A 23532-nucleotide genomic window follows, 5' to 3' on the forward strand; every position below is an offset into this window, starting at 1 on the left:
TTGTCATTTAAACCAATACAGATTCTGAGTCATTAACACCACAGATCTCTTCATTGACCAAAAACAGATTATCTGAGGTTATCATTTGTAGCCTGGACTAGCCTCTGGATTCAGTTTTTGAGGTTGAAATTGACTCATATATTTGTGTGTGTGTGTATATACAGATATGCATATAAAAAAATCTGCTGCTTGTTTCACATAGCAGTGCATCAGGTGAGCCATTTACAGGATTTGAGATAGTTGAAGTGGTTAGTGCAAACAGGCTTTTTATTGTTTTGAATCTGGCAAGAAAGAATTGGCTTTCATTGCTCTATGCAATTCTACAATCAATATTTTCCTAGTTTTCACTATCTCTTGATATGTGAATTTTTCCTTTTAAGAGAAAATAGCATAGATGTAAATTAATCTATGTTTTCATCAGAAAGATGTATAGAAATAAGATTTAAAAAAATCAGTTCTGCTTAACTCAGTTTGATTTTGGAGGAAAAAATCAATATGAAGACTGCCAAAAGAATGTTTGAATTCAGTACGGTTTCAGTGTTTCCATAGACAGATACAAATAAATTGACTTGCTGTGGTGGTGGAAAAGATATGTTTCAGTAATTTAGGTACCCAAAAGCCTTACTTCTGTTAGAGATATGTAATTACTGGGGCAGACTTTAGGTTTATACAGCACAAAATTTTAGAAAGAGATCCAGATTATCTTGTTATATTTCCATTGATACATTTTTGCTTGTTGCAGTAACAAGAATCATCCGGCAAATGATGCAGGCAAATCTTGATAAATATTTTAAATATTGTTAAAAATGGATGGCTTTATCTTAACTCATGCTGGATAAACATAAAAGCCAATGCTAGGACTTTCTGCCTATGTAAAGGTAAACTGAGTCCACAGGAGTTGCTTGGGACTTATATGCATAGTACTTTATTTCTAAATGCTGTTGGAATATGTTGCTTCTTCTCTTCCTCCAGCTTCTGAATACCTATACAAATAATTTTAAAAGATTATTTGCTATTTAAAACATAAGCAAACCTAAAACCTTTAAAAATAACTTGTATTGCTACAAATGTCTATGCCTTCTAATACAGAAAATGAGAGCTGTCAGCACAAGGGAGATTTAGGAGGACAGACATTATCCTGTAAGCTGGTGGAAGGACATCAAATGCCTGTTCAGCCACTCTTGTCACTAGAAGAGCCAGATACGCATTGCAGGTGAATTTGATCTCAATTTGAATCTCCTTCTAAGGATCAGTGGAAACAACCTCCATGTGTCGGCTGTTCTCTTCATAGTCCTCAGCCTCTGTGCTTGTGATCTGTACAGTCTGTGATAGACTTGCTTCTGCTGAAGCAGATTTTATATAAAGAATTAACAATGAACAGTTTGGTTAAGCACATTGATAGAGCAGGTACTAGAGGTCTGCTGAAGAACTGACATCTGAAAGGAGCTCACTCTCTGTGCCTTGCTGGATGAAATAAAATGGAGTTGTTGTCCATGCATTTCAGCATTGTATATGACAGGGTTTCCAAAATCTTACTTGGTTCTTCAGATATATACATACCGTAGCTGTTGAATAGACCAATAGACCACAAAAGACGAGCCTATGGAAACTGAGGCTCTTTCTATCTGAGGGAAATATCAAGATGATCAAGTGAAGACCCTTATTTTTGCCTTTCAGAAGACCTGTGACAACCTTACTTTCTGCAGCATGTGCCTCACAATATGAAAGACTATCAGTACTTGATTTCATACAAAATACTGTCTGCCTGCTCAGTTCTTTTATTCAATACTATATTAAATTATGGTAAAAACAGTTATGAAAATATCACAGCTGTTTGTAGAGTCTTCCAGACAGCATCATCACAGAAGGGGTTATTGTCCCAAAAAAGTTTTGCTTTTTTGAGGACTTGTTAGTAGAAATTGAAAGCTTCCCAAGGCAGCTTAAGCAGTACAGGAAGAAATCACTTGAAAGAAACAGATCTCTGTTCTTTTACTGGTGAACTCAATCACTTTGGGCATGTTTGCTTGGTTTGGATTTTTTCCCCACGTATTCTCTGTTTCAGACCCATAGTATGGAGTTCAAAGACAACCTTAATAAATTTATCATAGCAAGGTGGGTTTTTTTTCAGTTCTAAATAGACAAAAAAGCATGGGAATTAATACTTTTATTTGTACAGTAGGCTTTTGACTAACTTTTTTTACTAGATAATGTTTTACTAGGTGTGTGTAAGCACAGAGTGAAGAATCAGTAGCATGTTTTATCAAATGGACTTGTCAGCTTAAAATTTCTACTAACCATTTTTTCATGTGGCCATGTTACCTTGTTAATTGACATTACTGACTTAGTCCGTGGTTTCACCAAGGAATGGAAATTAATTCATTTTGAGGTGGTGGAGAATTGACAATGCTTCTAAAAAATTGCAATGTCATGATTACAGAAGTGAAGATATTGCAACAAATCTACAGACTTAGAAGAAAGAATCTTAATCAATACCTGTTGGCCAAATTCAATCTTAATGCAAGGCACGCTCCAACTCTGCCAAGGTACAATGGTGTAAACTTTCTAGAAAGAAGTTAAGAATAGATTGATTGGCATTGCTAGTGAATTACTGATTACTTGGGCATTACAGGTATATGACATACAATATAAGTTTCAGTAATTCCTACATACTTTGTACATTGTTGAAGTACCTTAGATTTAAGAGCTTTCCTGAATAGCTCTGTGATTTCTCATGTGTTAAAAATTAAGCATGTGAAAAAGAGTTTTGAAGAATCAGGGCATAATTTTCCATAATGCCACAATTGATTTCTAAGGGACTAGTTAGGGAGAAAAATCCACTTATCTAGAGTAAAGGGTGGCAGAACTCTGCCTAATATATAGAATTTTTTCAAAAGACACTGTTTTTTTTATAGTCTATTCCCTTGACAGCCTAAGATTGTTCCCTATAATGCTGAATGCTCTGGTTTTTTGCACTGTATTTAATTTAGTTGTAAATGACTCAAACTGTGGTGCTTCTATCACTTCCCCAGTCTATATTATAAATCTGAACGTACATGTGTTTGCTTGGTATTGCTCAATGAAACAAATAACAACAGGTCTGAAAAAGACATCAGAAAACTACTCATTCTTAATTCCTGTGAATGATTGTTCATTTCAGTGTTATGTTGAAGTATATAATGATTTCTGCCAAAAGAATTTGAGGTTGAATTTGATTAATGAATACCATTATTTGCTGATGGCCCGAAGGATTTGTCTTTACCTAAATATTTTTTCAGAATGGGCACTTTTAAAATTAGATTAAGCACTTCTCTATAATATCTATTTCAACTCCTAGACAAGTCACCCTTTTATTCAATTAACATTACTATTCCAAGCTTTACCAAGTAATTTCCCGATAATATAGTACAGACCCATTTCTCTGGCTGCAGCAATAACCTTCTGCAAGAAAATCAGCTGATAAGAAAGAAAACAGAAATGCGTTGACAATAATATGAGACCTAAAATGAGTATGTGCTTTTTTGTAAGTTGAATCCTTAGATGTTTTTGAATTGTGTTTTCCTAATGAGTACCATGGGGTATTGGTCAAACTCATCATGTCTTAATTGTTGGTATCATGAGAACAAAATTACTCTTCCTATTTTTATTTTCCCTTTTTATGAATTTGCAGTTCAGCAGTCTGAGTTTAAAAGGAAAACAAATATGAATTAATTTTTCCAAGTGATTCTAAAACTCATTTTAATTAGTCCCTTATACTCTACAGTTAACCTTGATTGCATTTCATTTTTTAGGCTTTCTTGCTTTGTATAATGAGGAATACTCCCTACTAATAATGTTAGTAAAACAGAAAAATAAATTGATACATTTTTCTCCATTATCAGTGCAGTTTATTTTTCAAAACTCCTGTGATCAAAAAGTCTTGATATGCCAATTTTGCTAAATTTTGCCATCTACCTCTGTGTAACTGATTACATTTCTTTATTTAAGGATTAAGAAGTCAATGAAAAAGCTACCTGAGCTGGAAGACAAAGTCAGTCTTAGCAAAATACTAATCTGTGAATTTCATTACATCTGAGTCTGCTTACTGTATCTGACTGTTAAAATTTAAATGCTTGATGTATAACAGATTACAAAATTCAAACAAAATGTATCTTGTTGTATATAAATACATAGATCTTGGAGCTCCTGTAGAGAGAAAATAACGTCACAGAGACACATTAATTCCCAAACAGGGAGATCCTTTTTCCCACTTATGTCCTACCTGGTTTAGTATCTTACAGAGCTTCGCAATTGCAGATCTCACCCTTGGACTGCTGCCTTAGAAACCCATACAAATTTTGGTTTGTAGTTCTGAGAGGAACTGTATTAAACCTATTGTAATAGGTCAGTTTGTGTTTTATTTCTGAAGGGTTTTGTTCATTATATGTGAGTCTTAAGGTAAGAGAGTCCTGATGTAAGAGCTAGAGTCTCCTTTATAACTATTTGACTCTGTGAGAGGTCCTTGGCCAGTGCTGGGTAGTTCAAGACAACTGTGCAGTGTGAGTCATGCCAGGAGACATTTTTTCAGACTCCTTCAGAGGTCAGATCTTCCGTATAGCATCACACAAAAACACTGGACACAGCTGGTACAGACAGTGGTGTCGGGTTTGCGTGGTAAAAGTCTTCACAGCTGAACTGTGACAAAGTTCTCATGGGTGATTGGCACATGAACCCTATGGGGAAAATATCTGCTCTTTAAACCAAACAAACAGGATTACCATAGAGCTGTTGCTTTCTCAACATACAGTACATAAAATGGAAGTTGGGTAAAGTTTATGGTTTGTTAGTTCATCTGTAGTTTGCATCTTTTCTGTCAAAATTATTTAACATGTCCATCTCCATTCTCTTTTTCATTCTCAGGAGATACCAATTTGCTTATCAAGTTTTCTTTCTCTTTCTCTCTTTTTCTCTTTCTCTTCTCCCCCCACCCCGCCCCTCTGTTTCCCTTTCATCCAGATGGAATGCCATTTGCTTGGTGGGTTGGCCGTGCCAATGAAAAGCATCTTTACTGGGGAGGATCTCTTCCAGGCATTCAACAGTGTGCATGTGGACTGGAAGAAAGTTGTCTGGATATGAGATATTTTTGCAACTGTGACGCAGATAGAGAAGAATGGTAATAAATTTCATGTGATTACAGTTGTATCTGTGTGAGAGGTGGGGATAGGAAGTAAGGCAAGAAAGCTCAGGAAGCTTGAATGGCTTGAGTATTGTCAAATGGAAATGAGATTCAAACTAGAATTTAGACTTCTGGTTTCATCTCAAATTTCTTATTTGAAACAGAGACATGATATCTGGCTGAAGCAGGTTGCTGAGATGCGTTGTTTTAAAAAATTATTTGCTGTTCAGTGCCAAATGCAGTCATTCTATTTGTTTAAAAATTTCCATTGATTCAGCTGGAGCATTGCATGAATAAAGGCTCTAGGAGGCTCATACATGGATATACACCAGAGCAGAAAATTTGGGCATAGACAACAAAATTCAGGTACAGACAGCTAAACAACAAGAAATCTGCTCTACCAGAAAAGACTTGCATTTACATTGGGTCCCAAGCATTTTTAAGTCAATTGAAAGACTTCCTTTAGTTTCTGTATGCCTTGGCTCAGTTCCCATAGGAAGTTTTTAGATTTACAGCATGAACCTTCAAAGTCTTCCTTGGGTTTGGACCTTTGTGGTCTGCTGTGTGAACTTACGAAAGCACCCTCGCAACCTTCTTCCATTGTCCTTACCTTCAGAGATCATCCAGCAGCTGAGAGCTAGTTGGTGAACTTTCCAATTAATTCCATATTTGTGTTGAAGGGGACAGAAATATCAGATGAGTGTTCTTAAAAGTATAATTTGAAACACTGAAAATACACATGAAAACTCTGCTTCACCCTGTCTCACTTCTGGACTCACTGATAGGAGCTGCTGCCTTTTTTCTAAAAATAAAGATATTTTAACCTTGAGTAGTACAGAAATTACAAATAATGGATATAGACAAGAAATGTCTTGCTGTAGCAGGCTGCTGTGTTTGAAATAGTGACCAAATTATCCCTGTGAAACCTTCACTTAAAAGAGAATGAGCAGAAAGGAGCTGTAAGGGGTCTTAAAACCAAAAAAGTAATTCAGAAATGACTTGTCACTGTGTGAGGCTTTTTTGGTTGCTCAATTTCCAGACAGTGTGATTATTCTCTTGGATCCTTTGTATCCCTGGAGTCACTGTTCACTTTCAAAAATCACAGCCATAAGGGGATTTCTTCATGAAGATCATTATGTAAATGTTGGTTTATGAATGTGGTTTGTATAGATATTTAAAGAGGAACCTGGCTGTGCATGTTAATCTATCTTTCCTTTAATGCTAGGTTTTCAGGTGCATTTAGGTGAGGTTTGTGCATGAACATGAAAAGCATCTGTTTTAACTGGGGCTTGGCTCTTTTCATAATCCAGATTTTACCTTTCAGTGAGCTACTAAAGTGGAGCAGGGTGTGTTATGTTGGTACACTACTGGAGTTGTAGTCTGAGATGGACAAACAGTGCACTACTAGATTGTAGCAACAAATGCAAGGTGAAAGCTAAATGCAGTTTTTAAATGTTTCAGCTGAGTCTCCAAAGGAAATCAGATCTAAATGAGTTATGCTGTGGATGTTTGTCTCCATTTTCACCCCACACCCAATGATTCTGAACGTCTTTAGCAGAGAAAGAGGGATCTCAAAAGTATTAGAAATTACACACTTTATGAAAATTTATGCCAGGCTGAGGGGAAAAAGCCAATTAAAACCCACAAGAAGGAAGTTAAGGAAGCATACACTTTTATTAGATTTTGGAAAACCCTCATGGGAGAGAGATGAAGGAAATCATGCTTCATTAGCTTGGCAGCACACAGAGCTACTTGTTTCTCCTGATTTCATGATAATAACAGGATATGCACAGAAGTTTCCCCAGCTAAAGTGCCTACTGTTGGTTTGGGGATTTAGGTGTTTTGGTTTGGTTTTAAATCCATTTGAAATTTGGACTTTGGTAGTATTCTAAATTGCAGGTTGCCTTTTTAAAAGCTAAAAAATCTTGACCTTTACAAATATTTTTTAAGTATAAGAAATTTCATGCCTCTTGAAGATAGCTTTGTGTTTCTCTGCTAGAACACTGACCCCCTGATACATAATAAGCATTTGAATCTGAAATCTGCTAAGATCTGAACTGTGACTTTAACCTGATGTACATTACAGTGAAAGGAGCAACACAGGAATTGATGCATTTATTTGCCTTAGCATGAAATAAAATGGGTGCTGCAGAGTGGAAAACCAGAAAATCATTTTCACTCCTTTTACATAAATCAGGCTGCTCACTGCAGCTCTGAGGTAGGAATTGACCAGAATAGTTGGAGTGTCCTGAAGAGGAAACAGGCGTAGGTTTTTTATTTGGTTTCCCTAGACTAAGTCTTAAGTGCAGAAGAAGCTACTAATTTCTCAGAGCAGCAAAATAAATGGAAAATAGGAGAAAACAGACTTGAAAAAAGACCTGAACCAGGTTTTTGGCAGTACAAAATGCTCACTTCTAGTCATGCTGTGTTTTAAATATTATCCAAGTAGACATCTGAGCCAGCTGTTATCACTGGGCTCTTACTTGACACCAAGTTGAGTTCCCCTGGATGAACAGAAATATATGTATGCTATTTGGGGAAGGCTTTTGTATTTTTCACTTTTTTTTTTTTTATTAAAGCATTCTAGTGAAAAGTATCTTTTTCCATCTAGCTACTCACCATATTTCCAAACCCTACAGTTTGATGACAGCTAATTTTGTCACTGCAGAATAGTGGAACATCTTAATGGTTTTTGCTGGAGAGTGGGAGAAGACCTCTGCTGAGGGAGCAGAGGCATAAGTTGTCACCCTAACCCAAGCAAGGGATCTGGAAAGGTGTTAAACATGACATGACTGTAATGCATGCCTCAAAAAAAAAAAAAAAAAGAGAGATTCCTGGATGTTGAAAGGTCTTGCTAGTGGATGGGAAGATTTATAGAAATATATAAAAATATATTGGCCACAAGCTGAAGCTAAATATAGTTCAGAAAAGGTTTTTTTTTTTCTCTCTTCCCCTTCCCCAACACTGAAAATAGCTAACTGTTGGAACAAGTAATGCAACATGGAGGCAAATAAAGCCCTCTTTGGATGAGTTATATTTGTGCAAAGATGTGCCAGAGCCAGGATGCTGAAACTGGAAGGGCTGAGGAAAGCAGGACAGAGAAACCCAGCCACTGAGAAGCCCAGATTTGACAGGTTTTGTTCATTCAGCAACTACCCTACACTGAATCCATTTCCCCAGAAGCAGTGGAGGCAGCTCATAAATAAACCCTGCAGGAGGTGACCTGCCTGTATAGAGCTGTCTTGGATATCTGCCTTCATGACTGCATTTGTCAACAAACTGGAAAATCTGCCTGCAGAGAGCTGACTCTAGCAGGCCCCTGAGGTGTCAGGAATCAGTTCATTGCTATCACTACCAAACTCTTTACCTATTCTCTAATTCAACAAAATATAGCCACTGCATCTTGCCTTCAACTATTGGGTATGACCCCTTCTGTTACTGTTTTTTAATTTACTCTGTATTCTATGTTATTGTACCCAGTAAAGCATTTTTGGATGTAGCTATTGGGTAAGACAGCAATTAAAATTTATTCATTTGGATTATTAACGATACATCCTGCATAGGGCACAAAACTTTTCCTGATGGAAGTCTGTTTCACTAGCCCTTTCCTCATGTGGTTCATTGACATCTGCCGATTATAGTATTCTTTTCCTCTAATGTACTGTATTCATGAAAATCTGTAGTGAATATCTATGCTGCTGAGGCTCAGACCCCACCAGTTTTCATTAATGTACAAGAAGAAAGTGTACCAACAGGGGATCATGCAAGAATAAATTATATTTAATGGCAGCACTGCTCTACTATCTGTTTAAAATATACAGACACAGCTACCTAGAGATTACCAATTTATGATAGCTTATACTGTTAGGATGCCATAGAATGAGAACTTTTTCACCATGCTTTTATAAATAGCCAGGAAAAAGAAAAATAGTCTCCTAAGTTTACTGTCAAAATAGTTATTTGTCATTTACAGGTAAAACTACCTGTGCTACATCTTAAGGGATCCAGTTGCTGCACTATCACCTTTAGCATTGCTGCACTTGCAGTGATTTTTTTTTCCTTTCCCCCTCTCTCCAAACAAATAGAACATTTGTTTGATGTGTAACATGCCTCATAGCTTATTGAGAAAGGCCTTTGTGTAGATACAGACATTAATCCTCAGACATGGATAAATAGATGACATGCAACTGTATTTAATACCCATAACTAAAAATATTTCTTTTTTTTTTTCAATTTAAAGGGCATTATTTGATTTGTTTTGTTTGGGTTTTGCTTGTGGGAACTACAGATTGATATCACCCTTTATGCAAAGAGTTCAGAGAAACATCTGTTTCTTGGGGGTGCTTTCCATCCTCTGAAATATATTCAGAGTTTCGTCTAATTTGTGCCAAATTGAGTGCCAAGTTAGATAAGCAGAAAGTCTACTTCCCAAGTTTATTAATATATTTATAGCATTTTCTGCATGTACAGGACTCCTTTCAGGAAAGGGATAAAACCTGCTTTGATTTTTGTGAACTCAGGACTTAACTTTACATTCCTGGCCAAGGAGCATCACTCCCCACCCCGGGACCCTCGTGCAGGCAGGACCAACCTGTAATTCCCAATACTGAGAAGAAGGACATAGCATGGTATAAAAGGCATGCTTAGTGGAAGTGACTACAGAGTGCTATGTGAAACCTGCTAAGTAAAATAAAGTAATGGTTTTGGCTAACCAGAGAAACAGCTATGGAAAACCAAATAGAATCTAGTTTTAAGCATATGTGAACTGCTAAATTAAAATACATATAAGTAAAAACTTTTTATTTGAAAACTGTAGTACACTCAAGTGATCTCTAAGCTCCCTTCAGACAAAATTCCAAATCTTTTGTCCAAAACTTGCAATATTTGTATTTTGTAGTGCCACAGCAGTGGGGTATTATTTTACAGGTACATAGTCCTCTCTGAGGCATGATACACTGTATTTGAGAGGCTGCCATCGAGAACCAAGTAAAGGGAAGACGAATTGTGGTGCTTTGCAAGAAATTGAGTCTGAAATAAGTTTAAGAATACCAGGAATTTAAAACACTCAAAATTTAGCTCCTGTGGGGGCCTGCATCATGTTCAAACATCTTTTCTGCTTTTCTTAGTTGAAACTTCATGACTTTTTACCAAAAACTCGATTTCCCACCATGAAATAATAATAATAAACTGCAACAATAGGTTCATTGTTCCTGTCACAAACACATTCTTTGAAGGGCAGAATGTTTTCCTGATAGGTTTTGTTTCAGTGTCTGCTTATATGAGAATATCCTTCCACAATTCTTTTCTATCACATGTGAGAGGATAAAATACATAAAATGTGCTGTTTGAGCTCCAAGAGAAACTTGATTGAGTTTTCAAGGCATTAACATAAAAGTGAATATTTTTATTAGTTCTAGAATATTTTTTTTTCTCACAGTTGAACTATGATACTAAAGTTCTCTGTAATACTGGCATATAACTAGTAAAAACTCTGGGTCATAAAATTCTATGTAAAAGAACTTCATGCAATATAACAGAATATCTAATGAGGAATGCAGTTCTCAAAGTTGTGGAATAGATACCTTTAAAATGTCACCATTTCATTTTTTTTGTAGCTATCTTCAGTGGTAGCTGTAGAAAGATACTGACTTTTATTTTAATGCTGATCGTAGCTAGTGAAAAGACTGTACTATTTTTTGAATGAAAATAAATTTTCAGGGAACCTTGAACCTCCTTAAATATTTTGGAATTTTTTTTATTATTTTATTTTTCTAAAGCAAATGCCAGCTTAGTTATTCACGTATTTATTGCATATTTTGTGTCCTTTCCGTGCATCTTTCTGCCTTTTATTCATTCATATTCTTTTTGCTCCCACCTACTGAAGCACTTTATTTAGTTATCTTCCTAAGAAATAAATAGTTCAGCTTTTTTTTTCTACTGTTTCGTAATCTGTTGAGAGCATTTATACTAACTTCCAAAGGCTGATACAATAAGCTACATGAGTATGCTGCTGAGAGACCTCCTTGAAGAGATTTGGAAACCATGTACTTTTGATTCATACTTAGCACTTTTCTTTCTGAGTGTGTACTGAAGGCATCACTCTGCCTTGTGCCTGGGAATTTCATCTGCCTGTACTTTGTGATTATCTGCATGTCAGACATCCACTGAAACAAGAAAAAAATGGCAGAGTCGGAGAAGGTACCCTTCGTTTTCCCCTTGGAATTACGAGAAAATTAGCTGTGCTGCATGCAATTAGAAACAAAGCAAAATGAATTAAATGTATGCAGCCTTTATAAAAAATATCAAAATATCCCTTCTATTTTTTCTAACATTAAACAGAGTAGCACACTTAGCCAAGCAAACATCTGAAGTTGTATGTCATAGCACAGCTGCAGTGTTCTTCCTGATTATTATTTCTTTGCTGAAGTCCTGTGTCCCTTCCCATAGCTGGAACTATAATGAGAATTATCTTTGTGAAAGGTGTTATTATGAGCAGCATATACGTAGTCTGGGACCCTGCCTGGAATCATAGAATCATAGAATGTCAAACTCTTTGGCAGTGGTATCACTCAAAAAGTGATACCTGTTTCCTGAGGCTTTTTGTCATAGGTGCCTGAAAAAGCAGTGGGTGTAAATTTGGGATTATTGCAGAATGTGTATTGCCTCTGAGCAGACAGGTGAGTTGAATTCAGACCTTGCATGCAGATTGCTAAACCATGAAGATGTAGGGATCAGTTTCTCCAAAACTATTGAGATTCAGCTCCATTAAGGATGTGCTGCCACCAGGTACAGCAGACCTCAACTCAGGAAAAATGCTAAGAGAAGGAAAAACTCATCACTGCAGAGGTAAGATATGGTAGCACCTTCCTCTCTATAATCTATCAACTGGTAGAGAAATACCTCAAGAGGGCAGTTTGGTTCTGGTAAGGTTGGGGTTGTATGCCTGAGGGACTCAGTTCAGTTCATGAAGTACAGTGGGATGAATGCACATCTGTATACCCTGCCAGAGTCAAAGCTGCTAAATCAGCTTAGGGAACCACAGCTGCCATGAAATGCTGTGCTTCATTTTGAGGACAGAAATTTGCCCAGCACACACAGAGTGAAAATAAAGAAATTATCCTTTAGGAATCTTTCTTTTTTTTCTTCTTCCTTTCTAGCAGCCATGTGTAACTTAGTCTAAGCTGAAGAATAAGCCCAGCTGACACAAACAAGAGACTGTAGTTCAACAGTGCTGTAAATCAGCCTTCAGTATATCAGTTGACAAACCAAAATTCACAGAGGCACGTAATGTGAAGGGCTGATTCAGTCTGAAGTCACTCTGCCAATCCAACTTTGCAGTGTGCTGAGTCAGTTGTGTAGCAGCCATCTTGCTGTTGGATCAGATACCATCTGGCTGCTCTGTGCTAATTACATGATGGATTGGGTATTGTGTCACCTCTTCTTGCTCAGATAAAGCGTCAAGGCAGCACAGATGTCATTATCTGTCTTCAGCTAACCTAACAGAAATGCAAACTTGGACTTAAACCCAATCCACATCAAATTCATTCTGCTGAGGAAACCTGGGAGAGCCCAGTTTACATTCATGCCCATCAAGCAGAATGGCAACATTCCGCATCAGCTTCACCATCAGTTGGCACAGCTGAAACAGCTGCAGTCCGTACCTGACATTATCATGTACCCAAATACAGTGTTTTCAGTGGACAGAATTATGTATGAGCGTAGAACATACACATGCTGCACGTATATGTCTTAAGCAGTGTGTGCCAGTCACAATTCTAGGCAATTCTGCAAAGAACTTCCATTCTTAAGTAAGCATTTTTCAAATACAGCCTTGCATAAGGAAAGCTGGGGATTTTGTCTGTGGTTAATCTGTATCTTTCTGTTTATTATAATTCAGGACAAATGACACTGGCCTTCTTGCTTTCAAAGACCATTTGCCTGTAACTCAGATAGTGATCACTGACACAAACAGATCAAATTCTGAGGCTGCGTGGAAAATTGGCCCTTTACGTTGCTATGGAGACAGTGAGTATTAGCTCTTCTCAATTTCCATAGGTACAGAATGTTCCCTCTTTTTGTTTTGTTGTGTTTGTTGGGTTTTGGGTTTTTTTTAATGTATTTATCTGATGGAAGGTGGCTTTTCCACATGCAGCTCACAGCTGCTGTCCTGTGCGAATTAACTATAGAGAAGGGTGCTGTGCTTTCAGGGCAGTTCTGGAACGCTGCTTCTTTCAACACGGAGGCCTCCTACCTTCACTTTCCCACCTTCCATGCTGAGGTCAGTGCAGACATCTCCTTCTTCTTCAAAACTACTGCCGCCTCTGGGGTGTTCCTGGAAAACCTTGGGATTAAAGACTTCATACGAGTTGAAATAAAGTGTAAGTTTCACCTCCAAGAAATCTTAGTGTATTTGCACGATTTGGCAGCTGCAGGGAAGTGGGAAGGACATATTTTCTTCTGTCTTGGAATGGTGGGAGATGCTTGAAGAGGATAAGATGGAGACATATAGACACATTAATCTAGATTTATCTACATCTCCTGTCAAAGTTCCCATCCAAAGTGACCACCTTGGTCATTACACTTAATCTAGTTATAGCTAGGTTTGTCTTTCTTAACCAAAGAGGTCACTGAAATTACTTTTTCAATTACTTTTTTTCCCCCCTCTTTAAAGAAAAAGCTACTGGTTAGATGTACCTGTAGTTTGTAATTCTAGTTGAAAAAAAATAGTTGAAAAAATTAATACAGACACTCTGATATTTACTTTTATTTCTGTATAGCAACATACCCAGTCTGATACAGCTCTAGTGTTTCAGAGAACCAGTGTGTATGGTACAGCTATGAGGTGAGAGTCTATGAAGGACAGGATGCTAACACAAGATAAGTGAGTCACAGTTGTAATGGGCCTCGAATATTTCAAAATCTAGTAAGTGACTGAAATATAACTACTACTCAATCTGTAAAGAAGAGGAGCAGGGAACTTAATTAGTGAGGTTTTGCCTCACTCCTGTTTTGATGACTTCAAATATTTATTGGTTGCAAAACAGTACTGTGGCTTTGACATGAAATGTGACTTCTGTATTCTAAATTCTGTTAAGCTTAGGAAAAACAGAGTGCTATGCATTTTGCAAGATGCTTATAATAACCCAAATATAAAATTTAATAAAATAGGGCACCAAGACCCTTCAGGTCATTTAAAAATTGGTAAATGCCATGGTGTGTTATCTCAAGGTCATGCAGTATGATTTACTGTTAATTGCACATCAAAGTCCAGTTTCATTGTACTTCAGTGTACTGCATTTCATTCTCAGGAATATAGAAGTAAAATGACATTTTGATATCAAATATTACAAATACTGTAAACTACTAAGAGGATTGTTTAGTGAAAGCTTTTGTATGTGTGTTAAGTCTCTACTCCTAATAAATTAGTTGTTAAAAGTCTGAGGAAAGTCTTTTAAATGTAGGTTTCTTATTAGTAGTTTGTTGTTGTGTTTCTTGCTTCCAGATGGAATTTGCAGCCTAAAGGCCTTGTATCAAGGAAGCTCCACAGACCAGCTGCTTCATATGAAAATGGCCTTTTAGCAGATGCAGAGGCTCAGAATAGATCTTTGTATATCCCTATGGAGTGTTTTCTATCTTAACTATCTAAGAAGCAGCTTCAAAACCAGGCCTATCCAATTTGTTGGGCTTGAAATAACAGGGTTTTATGAATTTTCAATCTGCAGCCTTCTGGTTGTGTGGTCTGTGGACCTGGGTCTTGGTCTTTCTGGTATATGTAGTGTTTTAGGAAGAGGAAAAATAGTCAGTTGCATGAATGTTAAAAAGTTCTGTCTACTTTCAGGCTTCCAACAGAGGGACTCCTCCCTATATGGATGTTGTTTTTCAATTGTGGTCCTGTTTCTAGGAGCCCCACTATCTCTGGATATGTCTTATGTATGCCTTTTTAGTTTTGGATCACAAAAAAAAAAAAAAAAGTCAAGCTTATTCAGGCAAACAAATGCTTCTAGGATTCCATTCTACGATATGCAGCCAAGTTCTGTAATTGTTAAGTACATGCATTTGGAAAGATTTAGGCAGAAAGAGCTCCTTCATCCTTTCTTTCGTCTTATCGTTATTTGTCAAAAATCTTTTGCTACCATTGTGTGACTTCTGTACAGCATTTGGCACTTTTTGAAGTAAAAGAGAGCTACTATTTCTAGAGCACTGCAATTGTTATAGCAAAAAAGATGGGTACCCACAGCCAAGCATAATCACAGCAGAGATCAAACAGTGAGGCTGCAGGCATAGATTTATGTATAAGCTGCTGTGTAGATGGGAGGTAAATGATGCTGTACTATTTGCTGACATAAAAGTTAATGGACCCTATACTTATGTAAGATTTTTTGATGTCAAAACTGTAATTTAATTCAGATCTTCAGTTCCTCTTCATATCTACTTATCTATTCCAGCTCCCAAAGAGATCGCCTTCTCCATAGATGTTGGGAATGGCCCCAGAGAAGCCACCGTGCAGTCTCCTACACCCCTGAATGACAACCAGTGGCACTATGTCCGAGCAGAGAGGAACCTTAAGCAAACCTCTCTCCAGGTGGACAGCCTGCCCAAGAAGGTCCTGGAGGCACCTGCTGAGGGGCATTTCCGCTTGCAGCTCAACAGCCAATTATTTGTAGGTAGGCACCGTGTAAGGGTTTCTGTAGATATATACAGTATTTCCATGTCAGTACCTTGGTAATGCTATTGTTTCATTGAGCTTGCACGTGGTGACCTACTGTTCTTTCTCTTCATCCTCTCCTGTCTAGGCAACATAAAGTAAACTCAGACTACTGCATTTACACTTAAAGCCCTAACCATAGCTTAACTATACTAGATGTATAATGTTTGTAGATGTTTGTACTAGATGTATATGTTTAGGGTCTCAGATCGCTTGAAACATATTTATTCCCAAGGAATTCTAGTATTTTTTCTTGTGCAGCGCTGGATCTGTAATTTGCTGTAGGAAATGTCATCTCTCTTTTTAGATGCAATGTAAAAGGCACAAATTCATCACAAAAACTTCTGGGGCAAAGGTTGATGACGGTGTGGTCTTACAGCCTGTTCCTTCAAGTATGCTTGCCAAAACCCTTATTTGGCCATAGAGTGCATGTATAAGAGAAGTATGAACACAGTCATAGCAAATACAGTTATTTTAACTGAAGGTGATCTTTAAAACAAAACAAACAAACAAAACCCCGAATATAAATAAAAACTCAAACACTGTCTTTCTGAGTAATCTTCTCAGTGAGGGAGTGGGTTGTAACCTGCTGCTTATTAAGGGCCACTAAAGTAACTACTGATTCTTTCCATAAAATGGATTTTCTTAGCTGAAATGCTGCAGCAAGCCTTGATCGGTAAATTCATTTTAATAAAGTTTACCTGTGTATCCACACCCTTTGATTTAAGAAGATTTTGGGGTATTTATTGGAGCTGTTTATTGTGCATGTCTGCAGTAAAATTATTGGGCTCTAAACATAAGGAATTAATCTGATAATTAAAAGATATAGCTGCATCAATGGCCAGGACCCCTTCCCACATAGCTATTGATTTATACCTAAAATGATCTCTTAAAGACTCAGTCAGAGGAAAGTTCACTGAAGAATTCACAGAATGGAGGCTTAAGACTGTCACAGTGAAAGGTTTCTGTTTCCTGGTGTGAAGCATGCTGCTAATCACTTGTTTCTTAAATGCAAAGATGATCCTAAGGACATGTTCTATGGGAGGCCAGGCCTGAAGGCAATAGGGTTGAGCTGCTAGACACTTCAGGAGCATTAGAGAAATCTAGCTAAGGTACTGTTTCCAGTTATAAAATGTAGACAGTTTAATGACTGGATAGACTTTTGCACATTTTTCATTGTGACTTTTTAAAGGAGTAAAAATTAAAGATTTATCATAACTCACCAATCAGATATATCAGATATTTAACTGCTTACTATCTTACATCTGAAAAGCAGTGTTTACCTATAATCTTGGTTTTCTGCCTCTGCAAAATAAACAGTTTACTTGAACAAAATTGATGGTGGTTTTAAAGTGACACAATCAATGAATTGCATCATGGAAATCCATGACAGTTAAGGAACTCAACAGAGAAATGTGCCAACAGGAACACTTGTCAGCAAATACATATGCAAAGTCCTGCACCAGGAACAGAATACCATCATGTGTCCCTACAAGATGGGGATTGAGTGGATGAGTAGGAGCTGTGGTGTAGAAAAGGTCCTGTTATTTTTGGTGGTGAAGTTAATTTGTACCTCATATGAATGTAGCCATGCTTTTAGGAACAGGTTTGTCCAGTGGATCTCCAGCAGTGACTTCCACCAAGATTATTCTCTGATTGTATATAATATTTACAGCAAACTCTAAGACATAGTTACTTTATCTCAGCCAAGAGGTTAAAAGTTCTCACTGTGCGCTAAATATATTACATTCAGTTGTCCATTTACACATTTACTGAACCCTGAAAAAAAAAGGACAGAAAATCTAATGTTTTTAGGAGTGCTTTCTTCATCCCTTAGCTCTACCATATTGACAGCCAAAATAGTTCGTGACTTCAGAAGAGATAGAGACCTGGGCAGCCTCTTCATTCTGACACTATCACTGGGTGCTCCAGGAAAAGGTGGCAGAAGTCCAACAACACACAGATGTGTCACAATTTGTCTCTAGTGATGGTCTCATTCCATTCTCTAATAGGAAGCAACTGATTCAACACCTCAACCATGTGGAATGAATTTTATCCATCTGAAAAACAAATGCATAAACAGCATTGTAAAAAGGAAAGAAGCAGCAGCACATAATATTACTCCCTATTCCCCCTATAATCTACAACATATTTGTTCCTGCAGCATTCTGCATACTGACGCTGATGAAAGGGTTTCCAGCCTAAGTGATTCTAAGTGACAGGCTTCCTAGATAGCTTTCTGTGTGGGCAAAGTGGAAGGGAGAAATGACTTTTCACTGCCAGCACACTCAAAATCAAACAAGCTTGGATTTTAAAGCAGCCTAGAAGAGTTAGAAAACCATTTCTCACTTTCTTTCAGGGGGTCTTGAGTATCTAACTGCTTTAGGCTGCTTTATAATCCTCAGTCACAGCATTGTTATCCTTGCACGAAGCTATGTTTCTTCTGTTAATTTTAAAAATTACAGTAGAAAGAGCAAATCCCAGACATACAGTCTAGATAATATCAACTGCGCCAAACTTCCCAGCAACAGGACAATTTGGCACATTACTGGCAGAATCATTCCTTTCAGTGAATGGTGCCTTTCAGCATTCAAAATGAGTGACATCTTTTTGAATAGTTCACCTGTCTCCCAGTATGTCCCTGTGCTCCTTGAGGAGGTGTGTCATCATCTCCTCTCACCTAGTGGAAAAGGCACGACCATAATACTCCAGTATGAGGAGGGGAAAAGCAGTCCTCACAGACCTTTTTGAGAACAGGATTTCCATTTAGACTGGTAACATCAGAGAAGCAAAATACAAATAAGTTAATTTTATGCATAAATCATTTGATCAGAAGTTTCTGTGATATTTATTTCATATGTTAAGGAGACTAGCAAAGTTAAGTGCGTAGGCTCCTGGTTTTGACTTGGGAACGAGGGAGCAAGGAATTCTTAGGTGAATCACAGACCAAATGTAACATACTCCAGAGTCAGCATCTGAGAAACTTTCTTGAGAACAGAGAAAAAGAGAGAAAAAGAAGTGTCATGCTTTGTTTACTGTTGTTACTTTTAAAGGAGTCTGTAGACACTTAGGGATATTTTGGAGGCTAGGAGGAAGAATTAATCCTTGTGTATCCTGATAGCTTTGTGCAGCTTTCAGTTTGAGACTAACAAGTGTTACTTGGATGTCTTCTGAGGAATATCATAGCAAGTTCTCCTACTCCTGAGTAATAATAATTATGATTCTTATACTCCCATGCCCTTTCCTTTGTATCAGTTACATAAAGCGAGAATGCTCCTTATTAATGCTGTTTCACCCTCCCTAATCCAGTTCTTACCAACAAAAAGTCCTTTGCTTTTTAAAGCAAATCCTCCATGCATTGATGGAATGTTAATTATTTAGCCAAATGTGTCACCAAGATATATTGTTAGTGCCCAGTTCTGAGCTTCTTGCTCCTTTCTCTGACTCTCTATTTCTTGCCCCAAGGCTTCTCAATAAAATTTAGCTACATAAAACAGCATGGTTCATTTGACTGTCACCTCCACTCAGCAAGAAACACCCTTGGTGTTTATGGTCCTGAAGCTTATCCTAAAATCTGTTTTCCTGAGCAAAACATTTAGGTCATAGTCATGAAATCGTCCAGTCCAAACGCTCTATTAGACTAGGAAGAATTTGTAAAGCCTAATTTGGGGAAGAATTTTGTTTTGTTTTCATTTTTCTCTGATTCTCAGGAATGTCTTTAAAGATTAGTTCTAATCAACTGAAGAAAACTATTCAAATGCCCACATTATAAACAGATTTGTTTAATCAATACTGTGTGAATCTAGAATTATTTAGATGGTCTCTGTTAAGCCACATACTCTCCAGACAGAAAAACTGAAAAACTTACTTTACATGGTTTTCCAAAATGCTTTAGAGAGCAGGAAGAATATGGGTTGTTCAATAAGCATGACACCTGTGAAATAGTTAGCAATAGTTGTACTTATTCTCTAAATGTTACAGCTGGGATTTGTATGTGTGCAGAGAGAGGAGGCAAGAAAACTGTCATTTATGCTTGTGATATTTGTGGTAACCTCCCATGCAAAAGAAAACAGAGTAGCTAGTAACCTAAAAGGGAGAAATCACACTTCTACTTATTTGAACATTATTGGAAATCTGTATGGTATGTTTGGTTTTGCAGCAAAATCTCCAAAGAAAATGGTTGTGTGTGCACAGTGCAGCAAATGCAGAAGGTTCAATTTTTGTGCTCAGACGACCTTTAAAATAAGTTAGCTAACATTTTCTCACCTGAAAAGAATAGCTGGCTAAAGAGAAATTTGAGAGTATTTTTTTGTCTGAGAAAGACATCATAAAATTAGCATGATGTCTGTCTCACGCATACTATCTGTAGTTCCATTATTCTAATTCAAATCTAGTATTTCTGCTATTAGTGTACCAGAAATTAAAATATGCTAGAATGGTATAGCAGAACAATAGGGATTTGGTAAGATTGCTTTTCAGACTGTTGCTTCGTTCTCTTAGTTTGCAGAAGTCTTGCTTTAATTAAACAATTTATGAAAAAACAGATGCTATTCTGCAAAGACTTAGCAATATATGTAAGCTCTTATCTCATGTGTTTTGATATAGAACCAGCTTCTACATAAGAATAATTTGGAAAGATAGCTTCTTTCATACTAATTTTGCAGTAAAATCAGCAATAAAGCTAGCATTTCGGAGCTACAAATGCTGATAACTTCTGAAGCAGAATTAGATTTCTTAGCAGCAATCAGAATTGCAGCATCTTCAAAAGCAAAACATTGGCAACTGCCAAACAAAGCCTACAATAAGAAAAATTGTGATATTTTTCCAGACTAACAATCGTTATTAACATCATTCTGAGAGACCACCTCTTATGGAAAAAGTGTCTTCATTGTAACACTTTCAGCAATTTCATTGGGCAGATAAGAAGCTAGTTATTTTGTAGAGATGGACCTGCCCTCTTGGGTAGACCATTTTGGTCTTTAGGAAGAAATGCAATTATGTTTAACAATTGTAATAAATAACACAACTGTGACCTGAACACCTGTTTCTTACCTGCAACAACCATTCACATGCAACATCAGGTTGGGCAGTCATGCATGAATTCTGACTCATTTCCCTTCACCCATTCCTGATGCTGAACATGATTCATCCCTACTATATGGACTCATCAGCACGTGTGACTCAGCTGTTGTTGGGATTAGAATATTATTTATCCTCTGTACTATGACAATAAATAGGAAAAAAAATATTTTAGGTTTGGATTTCTCATATATTAGGTGATATACAGACATACGATAAAGAAGCTAACCTTTTTCCCAAATGAGTTTGCAGTTCAGATGCCAGACAGAGCAGAAGATAAGGCAGGAAAGAGAAGAATGGCAACAAGAAAGTGTCACATACAGCTTTTTAGTCCTTTCATAAAGATAAATAGAGACCTTTAGTTTGCAAGGCTGTCCCTCTGTCATCTTCTGCCACTGTATGCATAGACATATAAGAGAGAGTACTTTTTAAAATTTCCAGATTTGTATTTGTACCTCTGTATCGGGCTTCAGGGCTTTGATTACTTTGCACTCACCAATGAATGTGTGTCCTTTTTTCTCTCTTTTTCAGGGGGAACAGCTTCCAGACAAAAGGGCTTTCTGGGATGCATTCGATCTCTGCATTTAAATGGACAGAAACTTGACCTTGAAGAGAAAGCTAAAATGACACCTGGTGTTAAACCCGGATGTCCAGGACATTGCAGCAGTTATGGTAACCTCTGCCATAATGGAGGAAAATGTGTGGAGAAGTATAATGGTTACTCCTGTGATTGTACCAACTCAGCCTACGAAGGACCTTTCTGCAAGGATGGTAGGCAGCAAACTTTGAACCTAAGTCCTTAGTGGTCTCTGAAATACACCAGTTTCACCCATATCAACTTGGTGTCCCCCATGTTACAAGATGTTCTAAGGGTTGGAACTAGATGATCTTAAGATCCTTTCCAACCCTAACTATTCTATGATTCTATGATCAGCTATCCCTTCAGTGTTTATCTTTAGCAGCCTAGAACTTCCATTTGTGGATTTCAGAGATAGCCTCAGAAATTCAAATAGTATTAGTTGTCCTATTGAAGTTACCAGCTATATCCCACAATGATCCCTGTATTCAGTTGCATATAATTGGCCCAAAATTTAACAAATAGGGATGAAATTTCTCATAACAGTGGTCTGCCTGAATCTGAATGCTTTGTTTCTTTGGATTTAAACCTCATTCAGCTTCATGCACCTTAATAAAACATTGAGACCTTTTATTTACAGAGTTTTAGAGCAATGGTATGACAAAAAGAGGTAGTCTTTTTATGTTTGTTTTTTTTTTGCCATTTCTGTGACAATCTATCCAAACTTACTTAAGTGGCATGAAAAATAAGCATGAAGTATCCAGGAGAAAACTAATTTACCTGGTTCAGTATCTGGTGAAGGTGCCTTTACTGCACCTTTCTGGTGGCTCATAGGAGATGTTGCCAACACCAGAAAAAGGAGCAGGGCAAATACAGAGCATCCAATTTAGATAGCAAGTTTTTTGGGATTTGAATGAGCTATCAAAACTCCTGCTCAGTAACAGCAAGGTGCCATCTGAGTGTTTTAATTTCTATGGCTGCCCCTCAGCCATCTCACAAACAGTTATGTTTATTAAGTGGACTGCATCACCTGCTGGTGTAGATCAGTGTAGTTCCACTGCAGTCTGCAGAACTGTCCCCAGTTACATGAGCTGATGATTTGGCACCGACGGCAAGAGAGGTGTATCAAATAACCATATAGTGTACTATTGGTAGATACTGCTGTAGAGGTGGAGCTGCTTTACCGGGGAAAGTACTTGCAGTCAGTCTGTAACTGAAGATATCACCATCCTGACTTTACCTGACATTAAAAAAAAACTGCTCTTACTGCATCTGTGTATTTCATGGCCAAACTACGTTGTGTTCATTGAAAACTCAAGTATTAGTTCACAGGTTCTTAGCATGCACAGGTAAACATTTCTCTTCTTTTGGAGCTACCAAAGACAGCTTCACTCACTGACTGTCTTTGTGTCAGTGTTTTGCTTTAATAATGACTTTGTTTACAAAGGAGACTGGAAAGGACAAATATATTGTCTTTAATGGAGGAGAAACAGAGAATACTGCATTACAAGTCAGCTGTCAGAAGATGGTGAACTGAACATTTATTTGGCTGACAGACATTTTGGGCTGTTCCATGTTGTGGAGTTCTGACTCTGACACTAAAACAATTTAATTTAGAGGCCTATCTCCATACACAGACTAAGGAAGGACACGCTGCTTGTCCAAAGTAAGGACGAGTGGGTCAGGGGCATTTTTCAGTACTCTGCTTCTGAGGCAGTCAGCTCATATCCATGCCTGTCTTGGAGATCTGAAAATGCAGTAGCTGAAATTCCCTTGATTTATGTATGCTTTCAGAGGTTTCTGCATTATTTGAAGCTGGCACTTCCGTTACCTATATTTTCCAAGAACCTTATCCTGTCACAAAAAATGCAAGCACCTCAAGCTCTGCCATTTATGTGGATGCTGTTGTGTCCAAGGAAAATATCGCATTTAGCTTTCTCACAGCACATACTCCAAGCCTTCTGCTGTACATCAACACCTACTTTCATGAATATTTGGCTGTGATTCTCTCCAAAAATG

General features: G+C 37.5%; 1 protein-coding gene across 1 annotated transcript in view; it reads left to right on the forward strand.

Moving 5' to 3' along the window:
• CNTNAP5 (contactin associated protein family member 5) overlaps positions 1 to 23532 on the forward strand; it is a 295407-nt gene that overhangs the window by 235846 nt on the left and 36029 nt on the right. The window contains exons 16-21 of the mRNA XM_031053410.2: positions 4993 to 5149; positions 13050 to 13177; positions 13360 to 13530; positions 15598 to 15816; positions 21468 to 21707; positions 23308 to 23532. Coding sequence (XP_030909270.1) covers positions 4993 to 5149; positions 13050 to 13177; positions 13360 to 13530; positions 15598 to 15816; positions 21468 to 21707; positions 23308 to 23532 — 1140 coding nt within the window. The remainder of the gene's footprint in view (positions 1 to 4992; positions 5150 to 13049; positions 13178 to 13359; positions 13531 to 15597; positions 15817 to 21467; positions 21708 to 23307) is intronic.

Source organism: Melopsittacus undulatus, chromosome 4 (genome assembly GCF_012275295.1).
Source record: "Melopsittacus undulatus isolate bMelUnd1 chromosome 4, bMelUnd1.mat.Z, whole genome shotgun sequence".
NCBI lineage: Eukaryota > Metazoa > Chordata > Aves > Psittaciformes > Psittaculidae > Melopsittacus > Melopsittacus undulatus.